The 25607-nt window shown below is 39.9% G+C and overlaps 1 protein-coding gene across 24 annotated transcripts in view; it reads left to right on the forward strand.

The window, feature by feature from the left end:
* The first annotated feature begins 2803 nt into the window (after nt 1–2803).
* Nucleotides 2804–25607, forward strand: part of pax2a (paired box 2a) — a 40106-nt gene continuing 17302 nt past the window's right edge. Inside the window, exons 1-7 of one of the 24 annotated variants that reach the window (XM_036126275.1) lie at nt 2804–2911; nt 3469–3617; nt 9551–9681; nt 10633–10830; nt 14038–14123; nt 14242–14361; nt 15290–15334. In XM_036126275.1, coding sequence (XP_035982168.1) covers nt 10745–10830; nt 14038–14123; nt 14242–14361; nt 15290–15334 — 337 coding nt within the window. In that variant the 5' untranslated portion in view covers nt 2804–2911; nt 3469–3617; nt 9551–9681; nt 10633–10744. Of the gene's footprint in view, nt 2912–3468; nt 3618–7684; nt 8332–9535; nt 9717–10207; nt 10229–10632; nt 10831–14037; nt 14124–14241; nt 14362–15289; nt 15335–25607 lie in introns of those variants that run through there. The other 23 variants (XM_036126256.1, XM_036126257.1, XM_036126258.1 and 20 more) reach the window with 23 other exon arrangements.

Consider the following 25607-nt stretch of genomic DNA (forward strand, 5'->3'; position numbering starts at 1 on the left):
ATAGCAGCATAACTATAGAGGAAGCTCAGGGTAATCTAAGCCACTCTAACTAGAAGCTTTGTCAAAAGGGAAATATTTAAGATTAGTCTTAGAAGTAGACAGGGTGTCTGCCTCACAGATCAAACTGGGAGTTGGTTCCACATGAGAGGAGCCTGATAGCTAAAGTATCTGCCTCCCATTCTACTTTTAGAGACTCTAGGAACCACCAGCAGACCTGCAGTCTGAGAGTGAAGTGCTCTGTTAGGAACATAGGGGGTAATCAGAGCTCTGATATATGATGGAGCTTGATTATTAAGGGCTTTATATGTGAGAATGAGAATTTTTAATTATATCACTGATTTAACAGGAAGCCAATAAAAGGAAGCTAAAATTGGAGAAATAGGATCTCTCTTAGTTTTTGACATGTGAAACCCTAAGAAGTTGATCAAGAGTCCAATTATTTTTTTATCATAGAAATTGCAATAAAAGTTAACCATGCAAGAACCAGCAATGTTGGAATGTAGAATGTGACATGGATTGTTTTTATACCTGAAAAGGAGCAGAAATTAGAGTATCTCTCAACACTGTGACAAAGGAAACGTACAACCTGCTGAACAGAGTCACAGTGGCTTCAAAGTGAGGAGAGGGAGGAGTTGTCAGCGAGAGATGGTGGAGCGAGCAGGGTGAGAGGTAGGAGGGTGTTCAATGTTCAGCACATGGGCAAGTGGCAAAACGGAGGGGAGGGGAGAGGTGGCTGGGCCGGAGTTTTGAGAAAAAAAGAGGAAATGTGCAGGTGAGAAGACATGAAATGTAGAGATACCTGAAGATCACATCCACCCTTCACACTACTGCTGCCTTCCTCCCCACATGGGCGGCCCTCTCGGACATAGTAGACACTGTTGACCAGTCTAATGGACTGCGCCATAAAGATCTCTTCCTCCAGTAATCACTTCTCTTCTTCAGTTTCCAATCTCTCTCTCTCCTCTCATCGCCCAGAAATGTGGCGTGTGGCTCTGAGAAGACTTTAACTTCCATTGCTAACAGCTTTATCGTTTAGTTTGCTCTGTTTTTGCTTGTCTGTTTGCTTGTTTCTGCATCTTCTGCAGATGGAAGCTCATACTGTATCTGGCTCTGCTGAAGGTGTCTCCGGGGTAAAAAGTAGTCATTAATTTCTTGTATTGCCATATGTTTCGTTCAAGGGGGGGGGGGGGGGGGGGGGGGGGTTGCTGCAAAGTCAACAGCTCAGTGCAATCGCATGAAATGCAATTGGTATTTTATTTGTCAGCTGACTTTGATTGCACAGTAATAATCAAGATCAAATGTTTATTAACTGGATCTGTTCATTTTGTAAGGTGACTTGACATAATGTTTGTTGTAAAATGGCCCAGAATAAATAAACACAACTGCATTAACTGCATTTCAATTTGACACAATTATTGAAGAGCATGGTTGGTTACTTACACTGATTTTATTAAAATTTGGACCGATTTTGATTTTATATTTGGACAAGAATTTGGACTGTTTGATTAGTAAATGACATGTGTTGTAATGTTTAAGCATATAAAAAAGTTATATTGAGTTGAATTAAATAATCTTATTTTTAATGAGGCTCACTGAGTTGTTTAGAAATCAAACAAATAGAGATGACCCTAGAAAAGAAAGATAACTGTTGGTCCTAGAAACCTGAGCACACAGGCTGTTAGTTACGAATTATATTGTTCAGTTTAAAACACATATTACAAAAAAGTAAATATAAAACAAAACTCTTCATTGTTTTTAAACTTATTCACATAGATCACATTGTGAAATAATTAATTTAATATCCCACAATATTTTCCTTTTTGAGGATAGTTCTTTATTCTTATTTTTTGTGTGTGAAAGATTTTTTTTTTTCCTGTGGCTTTAAATCCATGAAACTAATTTAGATGTGCAGCACGCTGTGACATTATAATGTTTTCAAAAGCTGACAGAAAAGTGTCCCTCTTGTCTAAATGACATTTTAAGTAAGGAACAGATCACTTCCATCTGAGTATAAAGCGCTCCACAATATCCATTACTGGTCCTTGGTCCAGTGGCAGCCTTATAGCCATGTCTGAACTTCAAGCACTGTAAAGAGCCTTATAACACAAAATGTTTGTTAAATAGCCGATAGAAAAGCTATAATCTTTTAATGCTGGCTTTTATGGCTTCACCACGCTCTGCCGTTCTTGTGGATATTGTAATATTGCATTTTTACTGGTTATTCATCTGTTAATGTTCCACTTACTAAGTTTTATACTCTCCCCTTATACATTTTTTAGTATACCCGGACACTGTTAAACACACAAAGAAAGTTTCCTGTTCAAGAGGCTTTCCTGAGTGCTCAGCTCTGCAGCAGATGAAAGACACCACAAACAACTGATATGAGATTAAAATCAACCGATTGATAATTGTATCACACTCTGAGTGTCTGAGAGTTAAACAACCACAAAATCAACCACAGCGAATTATAAATTCAATGAGTAGGGCCAAGATCATCACATGATAACAAAAAAAAAAAAAGGAAATGCATTTTCATCGTGCTGAGTTAAACAGTGAGGGTGCAGCTGTATGCAAACTAAAGTCTTAATTTTTATTCATTATTGGCGAGTTTTACAGTTCCATTTTAATTCAGATTTCTTTTTTTCTTTTTTTTTTCTTCTTCTTTTTTTTCTTTTTCTCGCTCCTTTATCAGTTCGTAGCTCATTGGAGCAGGGTTGCTTCCTCTTTTTGTTGTCGCCCAAACCGTTTAGTTTTGGATGATCGGTCAAAGATTCTGACAACCAGCGGGGAGAAGCGCGCACTCCCAGCCGGGGAGGGAGCGCGGGAGGCCGGGCAGATCTACTGGGCTGCGTCGGAGGGAGACGCACCATTAGACAAGGGAGAGCCATGCCTCACAGCGCGGGTCGATCAGGTAAGGATCTCTGCCTCTCTGCCTTACACTAATGTCAGCATTTGTTTTCAGGCATCAGACATCCTGCTTGTAAATTTGTCAGGAAATTTAATTCAAGCCATTTTTGTTTTTTTGTTTTTGAACATAAAACAAAACAATTTATTTTAATCGATTACCTAATTTTATTTTATTTTTCTTTCTTTCAATCATGTCAATACTTAAGGTAAGATATATTATTATTATTATTATTATTATTATTATTATTATTATTATTATGATTATTATTATTATGATTATTATTATTATTATTATTATTATTATTATTATTATTATTATTATTATTATATTATTATTATCAGTCAGTATTTCTTCCGAATATATTTGTTTGTGAGTTTAATTGAAAGCATAGATCACTAGCTAATTCACCTCTCAATTTTGGGGTTTAATCTGGGGAAGATCAATGGGAAAACAGTTGTAATGATCTAATTAATTATGGCAAAATTAAAAGCAAGTACAAAATCAATCTGGGCTGGTGTCGAGAATGGAGTCAAATTGATATCCATCTGCTCCCGTTATAGAGCACATGAATAGGCAATCTGAGGACGCAGCTGATATCCTGCAGTGTGGCAGAGCCTACCCATATGGTTCCGGGTGTGTCAGGAGACTTCAAATCATAGTGGGATGCTGCGAGGGACTCCTGATATGATGCTGATGTTTTAACTAATAGGTGCGTGTGTCTTATTATTTTTTTGGATGGGGGGGGGGGGGGGTGGAGGCAAGGGGGCTCTTGATTTTTAAAGAGCTCCAGCCATACCTTCAAGTCAGGGTTTTCCCACATTTTCTTCAGTACGAGTAAAAACAAAACTGTCTGACTTTATGACACAGAGGATTTCAGATATGCGTGGTTTGAAATGTGTAACTATGCAAATACATTGTAATAAGTTTATTTTTTCAGGTGCCACCAGGGTTTCTCTCCACATTGCTTATGAAATTATTAGCTATGAATCATATGGAATACTACTTTAGATCGGTTAGGTAAAACCCGTGCATGGGTTCAGATGACAACTTGAAAACGAGCCTTATCGATCGTTGCATGTACGTGTGCGTCACAGGCCATATGTTTTTAAAACGGAAGTAAAAGATATGTTTGGTCCTCAATAGAAATTCGTCACCCTCCCCTTCCTCTTTAAGCTTCCATTTCCATGTTTTGTTTTTTTTTTTCTCGTTCTACTGATTGGTTTAATTATTTTCTAGATCACCTCCAATTAATCCGTGTTGTTGTTTTTTTTCCGACAACACCAGTAATTTTGGAAATGTGTTTAACTCTTTAAAGTGTCCGTAAACACTTGGAAGCTATTGTACCGGAGATCTTTATTGCACAAGAATCGAAAAGGTTGATGTCACCAGGCCCCTCAGTGGCCGGGCTTTTTTTTTTCTTTCATTCTTTTTTCTTTTCTTTTTTTTTTTTTTTTTTTTTCATGGGGCGGGGGGGTTGGAGTCAGGACTAACAGCTTCTTAATCATCGCGCCGTTTGTTTTGCTGTAGCGCCGTGACACGGGAACGTCATTGTAGCAGTGCGGAGAGGTATACGGGGGCAAATAGGGCTGTTGTGGGCGAAATAGCAGCAGCTTTAGGGCAAAAGTGCACTGACGTGTGAAATTACAGCCGATGGTGCTACATATTGTACCAGAAGCTCCTTTCCACCCCCTTTCAAAAAAAGGGGGGGAAAATGCAGAAACAACAAGAGACATCGTCCTCAAACTTGTCCAGAGGGGTACGGTGGACGCCATGAGCAGCCATTAGTCCATTAAAGCTCTAAATAACAAGTAAAGATTGTTCTGGTGATGGTTTTGCTCCAGCGTCTTTAAAGTGTTGCTGCATAAATATCAGATTGAGGAAAAGAAGAAGGGTGGAGGGAGAATGTGTTGCGTACACTATAAAAATGAACTTTGGAGTGCATCAAATATAAACCATTAAAATGACCTAAAGCTGGCATATGTATTTGTAGATGTAATGGCTACTTTTGCTACTTTATGACAACTCATGTCTTAACATTTTGAATAGAACATATCTAAAGACGTTTTTTTTTTTTTCAATTTCATGTTATTTTCTATCATGGGTGTGCAGCATCCAGCAGAGAGCAGTAAAGCTTTTTGTTCTATTTTCTTATTTTTCTTCTTTTTTTTTTTTTTGGAGGGTATCACGAATAATTATATCAACTTAAAAAAAAAGTTAAGAGCAATCATAAAAACTTGCATTTGAAAAGGTCATCCAAAAAGAGACATGTTTACACTTCAGCTTGTTTAAATAGGTGTTCAATTTTTATTACTGGTTTAGTATAAAGGTGTAAGCCTTAATCACCAATCAGTCCTTGCACAAGCCAACTGTTATTTTGAAACATAAAACTGATGAAACATATATTTTATTTGGCTTTTTATCAATATTTCTGAATGGCATTAACCCAAATCGAACTGCTAAAATGTTTCTAAAAAAGTTAGAGCTCAAAGTTTTACATTGCATTTACTCAGCAAAAATAGTTCAGTTGTAAATAAAATAAAATAGTTTACTTAAAATAATGAATTTGATTATTCAAACAATTTAGATAAGTTCTAAATCTTATATAAAGATCATCCCTAAAAACCACAGCTGTTTATTCACGATAAAGGCTCAGCCTGTTAGCATGTTGAAATATAGCATTAGCTCTATCGCTAAACTAGGTAAAGCTGCATGTAAAATTCTGTCCTTGCTCCAGCTAAAAGATTTTCTCAACCATAAGTTTTTAACTAATAAAAATGTGTGGTTTTTATTAGCAAATGTACAATAAAATGTCATGTAAAGTGTACTGGTGGTATCTTATTAGCAGTGGATACAGTATAGTGAGTGATTGATAGTTAACAAGGTTAAAAGGGCATGGCCAAAACATCTCTAGTCTCCATTTTAATGGGAATTTCAATTCACCACTAAAGGAAGCCCCACATAATTTGAGGTTGATTATTACCATCTATTGTAAAATTTGCAAATAGCTGATCAAGTTATTAATATTACCAAAAGTTGTTATGACACTTTGTGTGCTTTTGCTGTTTTCTGGCCTCCCTCTATCTGCTGTCACTTGCTCTTCTCTCTCGTTCCTCTCAGTCTCAGTTCGCTCAAACAACAGTTTGCAGTACGGACATGATATGACAGCATCCTTTTTATTCCTGCAGGATTTCTTTTTGTTTTTGTTTCTATATTGCTTAAATATATGGATCCTCCCCACCCCATCCCATCTCCACCTTCAATAAAACTGTAATTTTGGATGCATTTCCAAAAAAAAAATTCCAAAAATAGTAGCTAATAATGCTGGAATCCATTCACTGGACAATACATTTATAGATAAAATGCTTTATTAAAATCTGAATTATTCTAATAACTAATTCTGAGCACACGTCAAAGTAATTGTTTTTAGTGGATTGCAAACTGAACAAACTTCACCCTGAACAAGTGGCACATCTTTGCTGTGGCTGACAGGGAAATGAGTTGTATATCCCCTTGTTACATCAGATTTAAAATGTTTATTAGTATTTCAGCAAAGTGTTGTTGAGGGTCTAATCATAAACCAATTTTTTATTTGTTCTTCAATTTTTTTCCCTTGCAGAACAGACAAGATATACAAAACTTTGTTAAATATCAGCAAGCATTCAATGTTGCTCACTATGTAAAAAAAAAAAAAAAAAAGCAGTGGTAGTTTAAAAGAAATATTTAAGAGCCTTTCAGCTGTCACAGGTACGCCGTTTCGCTTCGGAAGAAAATAATCTAAACAGAAAATGTTTGTAAATTGTTATGCTAATTTCATTGGTTGGGTACCCTACAGTTTCATTGGTGAAGAAATGCAGAAGTTATAACAACTTCATACATCTTATTCCGATTTACACGTGTTTAAATGTCTGAGCGCTCAAACTGTTTCCTCTTCATTTTCCTCTTACTTCCGGAGGAGATTAGGGGGCGCGTAATTCACTGTAGTCTCGGCATCGACCTTTGACCAGGCCGCCCTCGGCTGCTCCTGCCCAGTAAACGCCGGCATGCACGCCTGCATGTTCCAGCACAGCGGGCTGCCTATCCTACTGTATGAGCGCCATCTACAGAGCAGAACTGGGCACAGGCAACTGGCAGACGATGATGATGATGACGATGATGATGATGATGGGGGTGATGATGACGGCCTACTCTGGCTGACTCTCTCACCTTCTCCTCCGAACACTCTCAGTCAAATAGCCTCGCGACAGAAGTGGCTTACAGTCTGCAAATGGCACTTTTATTTTACGTAGAGTGTTTGTTTTTATATGATTCAGGTGAACAAAGTCAGTAATGGATTCGTGTAAAAAGTCCAACAGTTTTGTGGGATAACTAAAAAGAAAAAAAAAAACATCCTGAAAGAATCCCTGAGTGTTTCTTCTTGGCAAGCCTTCATGTAGGCCTGCACATCTCATAGAACATATCCTGATAGCGCTTTACCTCTCCTCTAACCCCGTGCCTTTAATTTCCTTGATTCTTCACCCCAAAGTCTCATCATTTCCCATTCCGTCTCCCTCCCCTTCCTGGCTGTCGGATGCAGGGACCTCCTCGTTTGAGCTGCAGGTTTTTTTTTTTTTTTTTTTTTTTTTTTTTTTTTTTTTTTTACGTGGGCGAATCACAAAGTGTTGGAATCTATTGCCTTTGTCTGACAAGTCATCCATCTCTATGCAAGGGGATCTGTGGGATGGAGGTAGGCTAGGAGGAGAGGAGGGGGGGGGGGTGTGAGTGGGGGGTGGGTGGTATGGGGGTGCGATCTGTGGGACTGCGGCTTTTAGAAACAGAGACAGAAGGAGAGGGGCTTCATTCTAAGCCCAAAGCTTCGCACAGGCACAGCCCCGTTCCGGAGGTTGAGGGTGGACGCGCTGCTCTGTCTCCGCCGTGTCCATATTGTTGTTGTCATCTCCGCCCCTTATCTGACCGACGCGCAAGAGCCCCGCCGGTCCAACACGCTGTCAGAGCAGAGAGGGGATTTTCTCTTTTTCCTTCCTTCCTTTCTTCTTCTGAGTGGAGCCTCAGAGCTTTACGTCGGCGCTCGTTTCGTTTTCCCGCACGATGTCCTCCAAACACGCACAGTGACCCGAGTTTAAAGCCAAATGTTGGCGCAGCCGGTGCGCTCTACACACGCGTGGGTCATGCGCTGCACCTGACAGGCTCTCTTCCAGACTTTTCTTTTTTTTTTTTTTTTTAGGAAAACTCAACAGGAAGAAGTTGAATCACCCGCGGACGGCTGCTTCCTACGCGGACTGTTTTTTTATTAGACAAATCTAAATTTTTTATCCGTTTAAAGCTGCATCCCAAAGGCGAAACGGCGACCTCAGTCGATTACCTTTCTTTCCTTTGCTATCCCATGGATATTCACTGCAAAGCAGACCCCTTCTCGGCGATGCACCGTGAGTATGCTGAATTAGTTTATAGAGCGAAACATCTCTGTGATGTGGCTTTCACCCCGGCTCAAATTAGATTATCTGCGGCAGTTAGCCTACTTACACCAAAAAGACAGCTCAAGTGATTGAAAAAAAAAAAAAAAAACAGTGTGCATTCATGGCCCCAAACCCATTTGGAAACTATTTTTCTTTAAGAGTTAAACGTTTAAACATCAGTTGAAAACATAAATCCTAACTTTTTCTTAGTTTCTTCGAAACGCCATTTTTTGACTTATAAAAAAAATTAAATCGTTTATATTAATAAACCAGGATTCAAACAACAGCAAAAATATCAATCAGGAAACTGGAAAGAAAAAAAAAAAAAAATATTCTTTCGACTTTTTGATACTTAAACACGGGGTAGTTGGGGTTTGTTTTATTTCTTTATTTTATTTTATTGTATCATTATTTTATTATTAACTAACTTTTAAAACTTCCCCCGGAATTGACCATTTATGAACACCTCGATTTAAATACAAAGCATTTTATTACCTGGGGCTCCACCAGCCTCGTCGTGAGCAAACGAGATCTCGCTGTGTGTAAATGCACGCAAACGTGTCCCATTATTCACTATTTGTCTCACTTTAAGACACCGGGAAGACGAGAATAAAATTGAGCTGTTGCATGTATTATTATTATTTTTTTGTTCGATTGTTCTGTTGTTGTCGTTTTTTTTTTTGTATCCTTTTTTTTTTTACTCCATATGATATGGGTAAAAGAAGACCCGGGCTGTGGCTAAATTATTAATATGTCCTGCTTCGCACAATCCGCGTTGGTAATATGAGTTATCAAAGCTTATTTTAATTATTTACAATAATTGTAGCGAGGAAAATTAAACAGGTTGGAAAGATGATACTTGCGACATGTGTTCAGCTACAGAGGGAGAGATGCTCATGGAAAATATTGCCTCATTCGCAATAAGATTGTTATTAATATCTGTATTATAAACACGAAAAGCTTGATATTATGAGGCCATTACTATTATTATTATTATTATTATTATTATTATTATTATTGAATAAGAAGAATATTGCAGATGTAAATGGGCGTTTGTTTTTCTTTAACAGTAACCTTTAACTTTTTTACTGCATTCGTTTAAACGGCCCTGCACATACAGCAGAGTGTGTCCTGTCTGCAGGTATGTAATGTTATGTCCCCCCTCGCGTTGTTGTTGTATCCCACGCAGGGCACGGCGGTGTAAACCAGCTCGGCGGGGTGTTTGTGAACGGCAGACCCCTCCCGGACGTGGTGCGGCAGCGGATCGTGGAGCTGGCCCACCAGGGCGTCCGGCCCTGCGACATCTCCCGACAGCTACGGGTCAGTCACGGCTGTGTCAGCAAAATCCTCGGCAGGTAAAAGAGAGGGGGGCCCATCATCGCGCGCGCGCGCGTGTGTGTGAGTGTGTGTCCGCGTGTGTCCGTGTGCGTGTCCAGCATCAATTTTAGAGTAGGTTATAAATGCACATCCCGCTCTGTCTCCGCTTCAGCCATCGCTGACAGAGGCAGAACCTTTATGTCCTCCTTTTTTGGTTCATTTTTTTTTTATTTATTTTTTTTCCTCCAATTATTTGGCGGATTGTGACACCTTGCATGAGAAAACACACCCCGACCATGTCAAAAAAAAAAAAAAAAAAGCTGGAGATTTTGTTAACAGTGAAGACTAAATAACAAAAAAATTTCCAATAAAACATAAGAATGTGTAAGAAGTGAAATCGTATCAAATTCCATTTTAGTCAGAGATTTTTGCAGTCAGTCTTGTCCAGGAAAACAGCGCCTGCAAAAACATCTAAACCAGGTTTTTTTCTTCAGAGCACCAATAATTTTTTGACATATATTTTTTTCAGCTATCAGAAGGCATTTCAGAGGTATTTCATTTCACACACACTGAATGTTTGTCACCAACATTTACCAATAGGTCACGGTGGCATTTGGTGCATGCTACTAATATAGTGGTGAAATTTAGAAATTAAAAGTGGGCTCCTAAAGCATTTGTTCTGTCCTGTCTGCCCTGCTCATATTTTATTTTAATTACACTCCCTTTTTTTTTGTGCTCGCCTTCCAGCTGACACTCAATTAGCTCCAAAACGCTCCCGGGCCAATTAATAGATCCTATTCGGATTTTGCCGTAAATGTGCGTTAACTGCCGAAGCTCGATGGACTAAGCGTTGCTAAAATGTTAAAAAGCCACCTTTCTTATTGATCATATAACATTTGAAGTTGACCGGAGGCGGGGAATCCATTCAGGAAGGCTCCCTCTGTCCCCATGCAGGTACTACGAGACCGGCAGTATTAAACCCGGAGTCATCGGGGGCTCCAAACCAAAGGTCGCAACTCCGAAAGTGGTGGATAAAATCGCGGAGTACAAGCGCCAGAATCCCACCATGTTTGCGTGGGAGATAAGGGACCGACTACTGGCTGAGGGGGTCTGCGACAACGACACGGTCCCCAGTGTTTCATCCATCAACAGGTAGGTGCAGATTGTTGTTTCCTTTTAATTTACGACAAGGATTCAGTGCGTGCCAACGTCGACCCCGAAGTGCGTAAATTACCCTTCAATCAAACGTATATATATATATATATATATATATATATATATATATATATATATATATATTTTTATTTGGGATGCATTTAAAAAAAAAAAAAAAAGGAAAGTTGAATTTTGAAAAAGAAGAAAAAAATGCCAATAAAGACTCTGGTTGCCGAGAATGCTCGGGGGGTGGTCCCCCACCTCCCTCCCCTCTCCCCAATGTGAAGGCCTCCACAACACGCAGGCAGCACGGGGCCGCGAAGGATCACATCTGTCTCGATAAAAACCGATCGATACCTGCGTAACCAGATCCAGAGGCGGAGGGAAATACCCGACACAGGCGTTCGATACGCGGACCACACTGCCGCAGAGGCGGCTGCAGCATCGTCGCTGCCAGCCAATATTTCTGTTGTCCAACACAGTATTGTCAAATATAACATTAAAATGACCATATTATTATTATTATTATTATTATTATTATTATTAATATTATTATTATTATTATTATTATTATTATTATTATTATTATTATTATTATTATTATTATTATTATTATTATTATTATTATAAATAATAAATTATTTGAATAGTAGTTTGAGCCTAAAAGAGTATAACGTGTAAAAACCGCAAACAATAATGTATTTTGCATTGTGGAACAATATATCCACTTTCCTCGTTGCACGTCAGGCGCCAGCTTTGGAAGGAGTTTATTTTATTAGGATGCAGGTTTAAGAAAATAGCCCGCTGAAAGGCTTGCAGAATTAAAGGAAAAAAGTCCCGCGGTGCATGCCAGCGATGAACTTTAGTTAGGAGGCACTGTTCCAGAGAGCTGGTCCTCGGCATTACATTTTAATGAGCTGAAAAGAGTCTCATAACACATCCAGCTAAATTCAAGAAAAAGTAAACGAGAAGAAAAGACCTTTCGGAGATTCATCAACAGGTTCCTGAAAGCTATTCTCTCTTTTTTAAGCTGGTTAAGAAAATAAGGAGTTGCAATTATTTGTTTCTGTGCCGCTTTGTTTCATGTTACTGTTGGAAACATTAGTAATAATCTGCTATGAAGAAGAATGTGTCCATAGAAACCACATTGTTTTCTAGTTTGCATTTTAATAATTAACAGCACGGTTGTAGCCAAGCAACTCTAAGATTTCACCCAGAGTTTTATTCCTCCGATGTGCTCAGATATAAAACCCGATTGAACTTAACTATTCTTACTTTCAAAATGACAAAGGCTAATTGTAAAGCTTGCACTCGTTCCAGCACGATGAAACGCTAAAGGCGCAGAATGTGTTGCTGTGTTGTTGTTAGAAGATAGAGAAGAAAATGCATGGAGGAGAAGCTAGAGAAAAGACCCCTGGTGGTGGTCTTTGTGGTCAAGTGTCTGACTTCTGCTCTGTTGACTAAAGAGTTTGGTTTTAAACACAATTTCCCTCTATGAATTATTAAAGATCACACAAAGATGGGGTTGCCCTTTGTGATGTAGTCCCATGCCCACTGGAGAAAAGCACAGCTACGAGGCTTTCCGTCCACATTGATCAGCATTTTAATATTTCTTTTACTTGATGGATTCGTTTTACACACAAGAGAGAGAAACTCCAAAGTCGTTAACTCAGCCACACAGATTGCTTTTTCAATACGAGCAGCAACACAACTCGAAACAAAGTCCTTGAATTTACGAGACTCCCTCAAGTCATGAGGTCAGATAACTGTTGTGATGAGATGTTGGGAAATTCAAATAAAATATTGATGTGGGATTTTGTGGAGGAGGAGGAGGAGGAGGAGGTGGGGGAGGCTACTTGCCTTTTGTTGCCCTGCCTGAAGGAGAGAGTTGTTGAGGACAGAGTGAGATAGTGGGGAGAATGAAAAGAGTCTTGAGTTTAACCCTTTGGCTGACGGATTCCTGGTCACTTTGTGTTCGTGTGGGTGTCAGTCACCTCATCTGCAGGCTGTGAAACGTCTGTTTTTGACGCACGTTTGCAGCCAGATGTGATTCCACGTGGGGTTTATGTCGCTGTCTGTTAATCAATGATCTCATGTTCTCCTGTCAATCAAAAGGATCATGGTTTAATGCGATCATGTCCCAGAAGAGCTAAGGCGGACTTTACAGCGTGGCAGCAGGATTTGGTCAAAGCCTTTCTGTGAGCTTATGCTGCAAAAGTCTCTCTTAATTCTTGCCAATTCAAATAATTCTTCTGCTTGCTTCTTTTTATATAGATTTGTTTACTATCTCAAAGTGATTAAAACAACGATTAAAACACGCTGGACACCGCTTGAGCCGTTGAGACACTATTGCTAATCTGTCACGTTTAATTTATACATCACAATTTGCATTAACCGTGCCTCTCCCGGCGTTTGTCGTCAACTTTTCTGTCTGAGAGTTCGAATCAATAGGGCCTGAACACATAGGACTTCTGAGTCCGATTTTTAGCCGGTAAAAAAAAAAAAAAGAAGAAAAAAAATAATACAGCGCAGACGTACAAAAATGGACGAGACGATTGTAGAAAGAAAAAGTAAGAAAAGCCAGGAGAAGTGGGTTTGAGAGGCAGTCGTTATAAAGTACAGTAAAGGCAGCACTTGACAGAAAAGAGAGGAGAAATGAGAAAAGATGGAGAAGAGAGATCAGCTTTGAGAGATGGCGGGAGAAAGAAGAAAAAGAGTGTGCGGGCTGCAGGGAGAGGGAGATTATTAGAGTTGGCCAGGTAGAGCCAGTGAAGCTGATCATTGAGGTGAATTGATGTGATTTCATGCTTTGTTTGCAAGATCATTCAGACCAAAGTGCAATGAAGACTTTCCCGCCACATCACATCTTACTTGTATGGGGGGGGGGACTTTATCATATTTCTAACCTCAGAATCCGGCTAGATTGAATCCACAATCTCCAGGGGGCAGCCCTTATTCAGCTGCACACAAGGAGCAGGGAGATTGGCCCTAAAGCCCAGAGATTGGCTATTTGTGACAGGGACAGGCCCGAATATGAGGATACAAGCGAGCCCACAAATGGCGGGAGCGCTTTGTACATGCACAGACATAAAGTGGACGTGATGCGGCGTGTTTAAGCGTCCGAGGCTGGGCTGGTTTGATGTGAAATCTCCACGCCGTGGAAACCGGTATCGATTGATCCGTGTCTGTTGTTCGCTTTATCAGGATTATCCGCACCAAAGTCCAGCAGCAATTCCACCCGTCCCCCGATGGATCCGTCACGCCGCTCTCCACGCCCGGCCACACCATAGGTGAGCAAATGAATGAAGCAGATTAGAGGACAGAAAAAAATATAAGACAACTGGCGCTGCTGCTGAGACAACTCAGGGCCAACTTGAAAACACACCCTCACACAACTTTCTCCATCAGTGCCCAGCACGGCGTCGCCTCCCGTGACCAGTGCCTCGAACAATCCAGTGGGGTCCTACTCCATCAACGGCATTCTGGGTATCCCCCGCTCCAACAGCGAGAAGAGGAAACGGGATGATGGTAAAGACAAAACACAACATCCCTTTGTTTGTCATCCTTTTTAATTCATCTCATCTCTCTTCTACTTATTTTTTCCCTCTGTGTGTGAAGAAGTTGGCATTTATGACAGTGCTGCAGCCAAGAGAGTGCTTCTGTGTGCCCCCCAGTGACTTGTTATTTGTTACATCAGGCAGGCCCGAATGTTGAGAGAGAGAGCACTTTGATCCAATCAGCTTTCCTTTTTTTTACCCTACAGATATATGGCTACAGAGAAGCATCTCTATCTGATATCACTAACACTGCATATAGCTGTCATTACAACTCTAATCCCCCCTGACGAGTCATCAGCATTGCTGCCTCTATCCCCATAAAGTCACAAAAAGGCAGAAAAAGCTCCTCTGTGATCTTGATTTTCTCAGTTAACTTCTGGTAGTTTCACATTCAGCACTGCATAAAAACTTAGGGACATTTTATTTTATTCTTTTCTTAAAAAAGGGACAAATAAACAGTTTTTTTCACTGTAAACGAAGGCTGAGAATTGGCAAGAAAGCAGACGTAGACACACTCAAAGATTATGTGAAAGGTTTTCCAGTCCAAGAAAAGATTTTTTTTTTTTCTATCTTCATTACTGGGCAGAGCAGGAGAGTGGACACACAACGCCCGAGGGCTAATAGATTATCGGTTGTGCAAACAATTGGCTTTTTTAATGCCTATGAATTAACATGTCCCCGGTGGAGGCCTGAACAGGTGTAGGAACAGACCGGTGGAGGCAGGGCAGGGGCTGTGTGTGTGTATGTGTGTGTATGTGTGTGTGTTTGTGTGTGTTTGTGTGTGTTTGTGTGGGCACATCATTGAGGTTGCTGGTTGGGATGATGTGGTTTAAAATGATCTCAGAGAGCACTGATAAAAACAGGCCACTTCCTTTCCTTTTATGTTTCTGTCTCTTTAGTTCTCTGGAGTGGCAACCACTTGGATGGAAGGAAAATAGGACATTGTAAGTTGAAGTTAGACAACCTATTTTTTTTTTCTTTTTTGCTTTGCTCAATCAATCCAACCACACATCTTCTCCTCTCACCTGCAGTGTTTAGTTTCCTATTTATTTATTTATTTTTTGCTCATCAAGTGTGGCAGGAAAATATTTTTTTTTCCAATAAATAATCTCCAGGGAAATTGAAATAAATTAAGCTAAAGTAAGTGTGGAAAATCATATTTTCCATTTAATGACAGGCAGTTCAATACTAATCTACTCTGTGGGGTTTTTATAACATATACTTGCTGAGGTTTTTATGTTTATGAAGAAGAATAAGATGCAGTATATTGCTAGCAGACCTCTTATGTCCTTAAATTAAAATATGTGTTTAATCTGTTGTTTAACACCATGTTGAGCTTTTATGTTTGGCCTCAGTCTCACTTTAAAAAAATATAATGATAAAAATATCTTGCTTTGCCAGTGTGTTTTTTTTCCCCCATAGCTCTCAGGGATGGTCTCACCTGCTAGACTGCAACATCTCTAAATTTCTTAAATCAAAAGTTAAACAATTAAGCTACAAAGCTAAAGTGTTTTATCAAAAGATGATTTAGTAAATATCTGGAAGTAGAAAAGTTTAATACTAATGATAAGAAAAGATTGAGTGCAGCTTACTTTCTACTTTGTTATAACTTTATGCAGATGACTTACAGGTGTGTTTTGTTTTGGAAAAATAACTATTTCATGTTTGAAAGCATCAGTCGTCCCGCTGCTCTTTAGGGTTAAAATTCTAGTTCAGATTTTTCTTTAATTAAAATCTCTATTCAGTTCAGTCAGTGGCAAAACAGTGCAGCTTTGGTTTTTAAGCCAAGTTTTAAAAAAAATAATAATGATAGACTCTTTATTCAATAGAATATCTTTATGTTTTAAAAGCATTTGGGGATGATATTAACTGCAAACTGTGGTCTTTGTAAACTAGTTAAATCACGTTATATCATACAAGAAATCTTAGTGAATACATCAAAGTAGAAATAAGAACATGAGTTCCAGTAACAACAAGAAAAGACTGAGTGCTGCTGAGATTTTTCTTTTACCCTGTTACAACTCTTTGCAGATGACTCATTGGTGTTCATTGTGTGTTTTTGCATAAAACAATCAACTATTTTAAAGTATCGCGTGATTGTCTCGGCATATTCTAAATCCTGACAGGGCTCTTTATAAGGAGAGTTGTACCGTCCTAGTACGGCTTGTGTCACAACGGTGTTGGCTTGTGCTCCTTGTGTGACTGAAGTCAGCGGTTGCCCTTTCAGGAAGAAAAAGGTCCCCATTACTGCAGCGGTGTAGAGATAATGTAGTGTGACACGCGTTATGTACACCTGGTCCCCCGTAAGATGAGCCTCAGGGACGCCGGTGCTATAAGAGCTATTAATCTGTCCTTGTCATGTGTTATTGCAAATTAAAAGTAGCATGTTACACAGGACAGCTCATGCAAGAGTAGGAGGAAAAAAATCTGTTTTGTGAGGAAAGGAGGGATAAGGCAGGTCCTGGCAGACTAAACGAGAATGGAGCGGGGATTAGTTTTCGGATTTGTGGATGTTTATGACTCCCACCTTTACTTGGAAATGCGTTTGCGCGAGAGTTTGCGGCTCCGGATGCTCTTTGCATCCAGAACATAGTGACATTTAAAAAGAATTTGCAATTCTGCAGAGAAAAGCTATTAATTCACAAATTAACCCCCCTCGTATGCCCCCAATCCCCTCCCTCTATCTTGGATGTGCAAGCTATTGAAAAGACAAAAGAAATAGCCTTAAGGGGGGAAAAGAGAGAGTCTCGGCCCTATCTGTGGAGAGATTGGTTTGCATGTCTGCAAGCAGTGATACCAATTATGCCAGGGTTGGGAGTCTGTGTCTCAATGCACCCCTCTCCTTTGCACCCTCCCCTCCCTCCCACCATCATCACCACGCACACCACCACCACCACCCAGCTCTGAATCTATCCATAGCCAGATTTATTTGTGTATCTCATTACAGGGAATGGAATGCTGTTCCTGCCAAATGCATTAATAGTAAAGTGGAGGAAATTAGCCTGTTGTACAGCATGTTCTCCTTCAGTCATTTAAACCTATAGCGTGGAGTGGGAGCCAAGAAAAGTCAGAGAGGATTGGGCGGCGACTGCTGAGTGTTAAAAAGTTTCTCCCATTCAGTTAAATTTTTAGGATTTAGAGCCAGTTCATATCCAGACTCGCTGCAGTTTCATTTAATTTCTGTTAGTTTTATAAAGAAATGGCAACAACCAGAACAAGGCTAGAGAATAAGCAAACTTTGAGATTTATTAGGTCCCCTGCTGGCCTTAGGGCCAGAACCACACTTGAATTAAAAAAGGGTAGATTTACAAAAACATCAACTGTATGCGTACAATGGAAACCCTTCAGGACTGTAATAGTAATTTAGTCATTTTTGTTGCTGTTTGTAAGTAAATCAGTGACAGCATTTTTATTTCTAGAAATGCACACCAGTCAGAGTTTGGAACCAGCCAGTTGTTGATTAGTAAACAATGTAGTAAAGAATCAAAAATCAGATTTTTTTTTTCTTTTTTTGTAACTGCATCAAAACTAAGAACTCCTAGAATGTTTTTATCAACGTTGAATAAAAAATTAGACTAAAGTTTACTACATATAGTTTCATCCATAAATGAGGATAGTCTTATAATTCTTAACTTTTCCGTTGAATAGAAAATAATTACCTTGATCCAATAACCGAAAGAACATATTTTTTTCTTTCTATGTGTTGTAGTCTTTTAACAGAAAATCAGATTTAGTCAATAATTGAAAATGACAAGCCAGACACTGATGAATTGTCTAGGAATGAACCTGATTAGTGTATCTCTACACCACGGCTATTTGTAAACAACACATACATTTTCCGTCTATCCCCCCTGACTCCTGTACACTTGCAATCGGCTTCACTGAAAGTTGCTGCGTCAGATTAAATTCTGATTAGTGACTCACACAGCAACAGCTTAATGTAAATTTCGTGCTCTCCTGGTCTTACCACGCAGCAATAGGTTACCCCTCGACACTCTTTGCAGTCAGGTTGATGTGACCTAACGCTGTGCCTTCTCCTCATGGCTGGACGGAGCCCAGAGGAGCTCCTGGGAGGACAGGCAGCAGGGAGCCAGAGTGATAAATTATATGGAGAAAGCAAAGGTCATAACTTGTGATTGTAGCGTGGGTGTGGGATGAGCGCAGAAGGGGAGCTGATGAGTGTGTGAGAGCTGAGAAAGAAATATTGCCTCTTCATTCATGACAAAAAAGAACGATCATGGTCAGCTACCTGAATCATATCAACCTCACCCCCCCCCCCCCCCCCCACAAAAAAAAAAACAAGAAGCGAAAACACAATTTTGATTTGTTCACATTCAATATTTATTTATTTTTCGGACATTGTATGGACTGAATCGTTCAACACATATGACCCATTTGTGAAGTTTAAATCAGTTAGTGTACGGATTTGAACCCGGGCCTACAATGGTTGGCTAGTCAAGCTGCTCCATGACAATGAGTCAATAGAGGATCACTTTAAAAAATAAATGCATCCAGACTGAGACAGAAAGAAATGGAATCATGAGCGCCATGATGGCCTTGATGGTGGTGTGTGTGTGTTGGGGGGGGGGCAGGTTTGAGAGGAGTCACAGAGCGTAACATAGAGACAAGAAGCTGTTAGAGCCAACAGTAGAAGAGGCACAAAAGGGGTCCACACCGCTTTCCTCCCCCCTCCTCCTTTCTTCAACATTTCATTTCTCCTCCCATTGTCCCCTTCTTCTTCATCTGTCCTCAAACGGCACGGCTGCTTGAGACCGCATGTATCGCTGTAAACAACGCACAACGAGAGCAGTTTGAAAAATATGATATAGTAAAGTGGGGACTAACTCGGTGGAGAGGAATCATGTCAGAGAAAAAAGTCAATTATGGGCATCAACGCTGAGAATTAATGGAGCGACACGTTGCTCTGCATGAGGAGGGGAGAAAAAGGCACAGAAAAAGTAGGGAATTCATTAATTGCATTTCCTGAAATACACACCATGCAGGATGGCAACGCTAAACGACAGGCTGGTACACAGGAGGGAGAAGAAAGCAGAGGAGAGCAAAAAAAAAAATAGAATCAGAGATAAGAAACGAGTCATATTAGCAAGCCAGACATGTAAAATTGGGCTTGTTGGCAAACTATACTCACTTTAATTCAATCTTGAATTAAGATTTCTGAAAAAACAAATCAACTGAACACAGACGTAAATGTATGAACATTTATATTTTAACAGCGGTGACTCTTGGAAAAACTGTGAATAGAAATCCAATTTACATTAAGGGATAGCTCAGGATTTTTTAATTGGGGTTCTGTAAAAAAAAAAAAAAAAAAAAAAAAAAAAAAAAGTTTGACAATAACACATATATCAAAAATGTCATAAAATATTTTCGGAGCCTTGAAAGAATAGTTTCTCTGAATATCTAACATGAAAAGTAAAGGCAGAAGCACGCCAAGTCATCCGATCTGTCCGAGCTGACGAAAAATTGCGTCGTAGCAATTAGATCTGGTAGAAGCGAATGAGGCCGGGCAGACCGGCTTGCAGTTTTCAGCAGATGCGCTGCGTAGCTCTGAACAAGGTAGACCCCTGCGCCATCTTGGTCAGAGATATGTAGCAATTTGACAGGAAATCCAGGAGCCAGACAGGAAGAGAGACGCTTTGGCAAAGTAAAATACGCCCACTTTGGGGAAAATAAAAAATAAAATCTCCGAACCGCAAGGTTAACGGTACACATCCTCCAGCCAGGTTCGTCTCCATATAGTTTTTCCCGGAAAGCACTCAGCTCAATAACTAATCAATAAAACATTTCAATAAACAGTGTACTTACCTGTGGTACGAGCTCAGAAGTACAGCGTGGAGATATGACTGTGAAACAGCGATCTTCTTTGAGCTTTTAGCAACTTTACGTTTTCTGCCCGACTTGTTTTAGCTGGTGGAATTTCGGGATCTTGCGGTACTGTATTCTCCAGGGAAAACTCGATCTTGTGAGTCCAGTGGTCTGTAGAGGGAGCCTCTACGCTGTCAGTAGGAGAGGAAAAAAATCTTTAGGGGTCTGTTCGTCGGATCGGACGCTTTTGTGTGTTTCAGCCTTAAGCTTTGGATTCAACTGGATTGAAAAAACTTTGTACCATTGTACAAGCCCAAGTATTCCCATATTTTGGAATGATGGTAAATCCTTGGTGCTTAGCTTTGCTCTTCGGTTCATTATAGCCATTAGGAACTCTGTTGATACTCTGTTGGGCATGCTCCGATGGCACAGGGGTAGTGAGCACAACCCATGTACGGAGGCCTTAGTCCTGTCAGCCTACTTTTAAAAAATAAACTCAGAACAAAATGTTAAAACCAAAACTTCAGTTGCCTTGCGGGCTGATGTGGGCACAAGAAAATTAAATAAAGTTGATTAAAGACCACTTAGCACATAACAATAACAGTTAGGTTTTTGCTAGAAGCTAAAGAAAAGCACAAGATGGAAATTTTGTTTATTCTCACCAGGCTTTTTGATGTCAGGTTTTGCTAAAAGCAGCAAAGCAGTTAATATCTCACATGCAGGAGATAACTCTCTTTATGTCTTCATTTATTGCAAACCAGATTAGATGGTCCCGGAGGCTGAAGCTAATGGCAAGTCCTAAGAGGGGCCAAGACCACAAAGGACTTTTACCACCTTAAAACTATTCTAATCTGAAAAATAAGTCCTAGTGGCTCATATAAACAGAGTTTTACTAACCTTTAATTAATGTATGTTTCCGATATCCAGGTATATATAGAAAAGTCTGATTATTTACATTTAATTTGAATGCTGGAGACCATGAGTCATCAGCGAACTAGCTTTTGCATAAATTGTTATGTTTATGATAGTATGATATTTCAAGAAAAGTTGTTTTAAGATAGTTGATCTAAGCCCCTCTCAGAAAAGCTTTTAGTTTCAGTTTCTAGGACCAAGTAAGGTCCTAGAAACTGAAAAAGTTATACTAAATAAAAACGCCAATCGAGTTATGCATGATATTAACTGCTTATTGCCTTTCAACAGAACCTCCGTTCATAAATCCTGAATAATTCTTTTAAATGCCTGGTATTCCTGAAATTATGTATGTGCTTGTGTTGATTGTAAACTCTCTGAATCAACTTCACAAGATTAAGGTCTAAATAAAATATTATCGACACCTCAGCGCTGGCAGTGAGAGCAAATATCAAGTCTGCATCACTATGCCTGCTGACTGTCAGTACATTGGTTGGTGGTGCTAAATCGAATTAATAAAGCTCTTAAACACGCCACAACGTAACAGAATCTTAACAGCCATGGCAGTGTTGCTGCCCCCCCCCCCCCCAACCATCACCACCACACCCCCACCCAGCTCTCTCCTTTCCGCTTCAGAGGTTTCATAAATATAGCTAGCTTACAGGGAAGGAGTGTTCACCCTCTGGGTATACCAGTTTGTTTGTGCTCGCTCTCTCTTGTTTTTTTTTTCTTCTCCTAAGCTCAACAGCATTTTAAAAATCATCAACAAATGATCCACAATTTGCTATAGCATCATTTCACCTATCAGCGCAGGACCAATGCGCGAACGCCTGACTCGCAGCCTCTGATCTGGGAAAACCCCACATGTCATTGATTTATGGAGCGAGCCGGGCCGTGCGTAGGAATTCATTTGCCTTTCAAACAAGCCTCCTCCTCTACTCTTCTCTGAGTTATCTTATCTCAGGAACAGAAAAGATGAAAGAAGGACATTTAGTACCACCGTGCCGTACCAAGTGGCCTGTTTTGTACTTGCGGCCGTTAACAGACGTGCGTATGCATGTCAGTATTTCTTTCTGTGATGCTTTTTTCACTTGAATGTGCATCGTCCACTCCATCCTCCAGTAATATCATGACCTTGTTGACTAGAAGGTCAAAAGGCATCCGTTTAGGCTGATCAAAGGAACCGTCTTCCAAAACTAAAACGTGTGAGCGTCCCTGTGGGAGATTCTTGTTTTTATCTCTTCACACGTCGGTGTTAAAACAAAGGGATGCAGTCAGCTGGTGCTTTGGGAGTGATAAGAGAATACCTGCTGAGACACCCGAAGGGGTTGAAGAAACACTGGAAGAAAACGAAACGAGCCAGTCAATGAGACACACACACACACACACACACACACACATACACACATACACACACACACACCCTCACAGACGCAATCTGACAGTCGGGCTTCACACTCCACTTGACACACTGACTGTCAAAGGATGGAGCTGATTTATTTCACCTATCACATGATATATGTAAAACACAAACCTTTTAGTGGCAAATTCTAAAAGCTTTAGAACTTGGATTTGAAGATAAAATGAACAAACTGAACATTATTTAATTATATTTTTACTTTAGTTTTAAATAGCGTAAAATTAATCATCGGCTAAGCCAAAGAATGGTGTCCGAGTCAAATAGCAGTTTCCAGAGTTATCTCTTGATGATAAGATGGAGAGTGCTGTTCACATTACATCACAGGAGGCGTACCAAAATTAAGCATATGATGAAAATGTGGCTGTTATTTGCTGCCTCGTCATAAATGTTTGAGGAGAAAATGTATGTGCTTCTGTAGTGATTGACACATACTGTCTATTGATTAAGCTTGACTCTTTGTTTCACATCAGCAAATACAATGTTCAGGGTTTTTAACATGAGGTTCTGGTAAAAGACTTCAAGAACTTCCTGTAAAACACCCTAATTGCATCTTGATTTGGCATATGGCTAGATTAGTTAGTTCTGCAGGCTGAAGCTAGTTCGAGAGGGGCTTTTATAAAAAGCTACAAACTAAAAAAAATTTATTAAAAAAAACATCAAAGCTATTTATTAGGATGCAATTTTATGAACCTTTAAACCACAGACACATTTGCACTGGAATGTTTTTCACAGAGAAGCTAATGATTACTTACGAGGGAAATGGAGGCAGTGTGCTGCCATTTGAGTTTATTTTGTGAAAAATATGTGAACAAAAGAACATGAAGAGCATTTCTGGTCACAGTGTAAAAAGCAGCAATAGCAGTTTAAATGAATGCTAGTTTATGGATTATTTCCACTGCCTGACTTTTAGATATTTACCATGACCACATACATTTAGATGTGTTTTTGTTACAAAAGAAAGGTCACTAGGATCTCCTACCTCCTCTTTCTGTATAAACAACCAACTAATTCTCTGTGAATATCAGTCCAACACTTGGTGATAACGGTTTATAGGTTCATAAATTAACATTTGTCTAAACCGCTACCTGCAGCAAAAATACTTTCTGAATGTCTTCATTTTGCATAAAAGCAGATTAGGTTGCTGCAGAGACCATAACTTATTGCTAGCCTGTTACGGGCTAACACCAGCGAGGACCTCTACCATCCTAAAACAGCTGAATGCTCAAAAATGTTATAGTGATTTATGCTACAGAGAAGCCAATGATCATTTAACAAGCAAAGGAAGGTAAGAGGCAATGCACTTCCGATGATCTTTCTGCATTAAATGCACAAATATATATATATATATATATATATATATATATATATATATATATATATATATATATATATATATATATATATATATTGTAAATGAGGTTCAGTGAGAATAACTTCTTAATAGAAAAGTAAGCCAGTGTGAAAATCATTAAATTGCTTTCACTGAAGCCACAAAAACTGTTTTTGCTTTTTTATGGGCTGAAAATAGTTTGCATGTTTTTTCTCTCAGTACTTCAAGAGGGCCACTGGTGGCACGCCACATCCTTACTTCCTATTTTCTCATATAAAAAAGGCTGTTCTGTCAATAATTGAAAGAAAATTTAAGGGTTCATAAAAGAGTGTTACTATACATTTCTGAGACCTATTTTGAAATTGGATCTGTTTTAATACAGGATAGGTTCCTTTTGGTCTTGGTCAATCGTGAACAAGCTTTCTATTCAGCCTCTGTTTCCGTCTTATGTGGATTTATTATAAATGAGGATCTATATGACCCATCTGCTGCACGTAAGATATTAATTGCTTATGACCTTCTAAGAGAACCTCGCTTCAGAAATCCTGAGCTACCTCTTTACTGTCTCTGGCTTCCTTCCTGTAAGACACAACTACTTAGTTTCACTTAACAACATCGCTGCTCTCCATCTCAGAGAGCTGTTGGGAGATGGAAAAGAGCTAAAATATGTTGTTAATCCATGGTTGGAAAAACACATGTTGTGGGAAAAATGCTATTCCTCTGTCAATGTTACCCAAGGATAAAGTCAAAGTGCTGTATTTTCGCAGCAGAACTCCGATCTACACTCTACTCATTCCCATTTGCCGTCCTCTATTCCATTCTCTCAATGGATCTATTTCTCGGAGCGAATCGGGTTCATCCCGTGGCCTCAGCCATTGAAAAAAGGTCAAGCAGCCGAGCAGAATGGCAATAACGCCCCTGAAATGGTACCATCAGTGGAACATGATTGATCAATTGAATTCCATAGCACAGAAAAATGTGGGATTAAGTAGAGTATTATACGCACAATGAGTTGAGGCATGATGTTCATTCCAACTTCATTTCGCCTCCCTCCTCTGCGAGCGGATCAGGCAATCAATAGCGGCCTTGCATATCATATATCACTGCTGCCTCGCCCAGGAGAGAACATAATCTGCTGCAAATTTAGAATGACAGATTTGTACGGGAGCTGAAGCCCTCATCCGCTGTTGGTGGCGCAGTGTGAGGAGGAGAGGGAGGGTTGGTGGTGGGAGGCAGCCAGGAGAGAGTGCAGGTTCCTGGAATACTGGGCAGGAGGTTTTAACTTAAGATTTTTTTTTTTCTTCTTTTAGTGCTCAGGACATGATGAGTGAGCAGAGGGAGAGTTGCGGCGGCGGCGGCGGCGGCGGCCGGCTCCCTGCCTGGGTTCATAGGGTCAGAGATCAGAGGAACCAGGAAAGCATAGGCTCATTTGTTTATATAGTGTGTGACCAAGTGAGGAAATGCATACGCTTGCCCTCGTCGCCCCATCCTCATTCGGTCCCCGACTGTTGCATCCCCGCTCTGTTCTGCTTTCCAAGAGACAGGCAATATGTGGGGGGATGGAAAGAGAGAAGCGGGTACGGGTAATATGTTCAGGAGGAAATAGTTCAGTTAAATAATGGCTCTCTATTTCCCAGAGGCAGAATGAGAGGCTCTGTATATAATCGTCAGTCCTACTTTCTCTCCTGAAACACGCGCTCTCCCTTACAAGTATATATTTGCACTGAAGGTA

This window comes from Fundulus heteroclitus, chromosome 22 (assembly GCF_011125445.2).
Source record: "Fundulus heteroclitus isolate FHET01 chromosome 22, MU-UCD_Fhet_4.1, whole genome shotgun sequence".
NCBI classification, from domain to species: Eukaryota; Metazoa; Chordata; class Actinopteri; order Cyprinodontiformes; family Fundulidae; genus Fundulus; species Fundulus heteroclitus.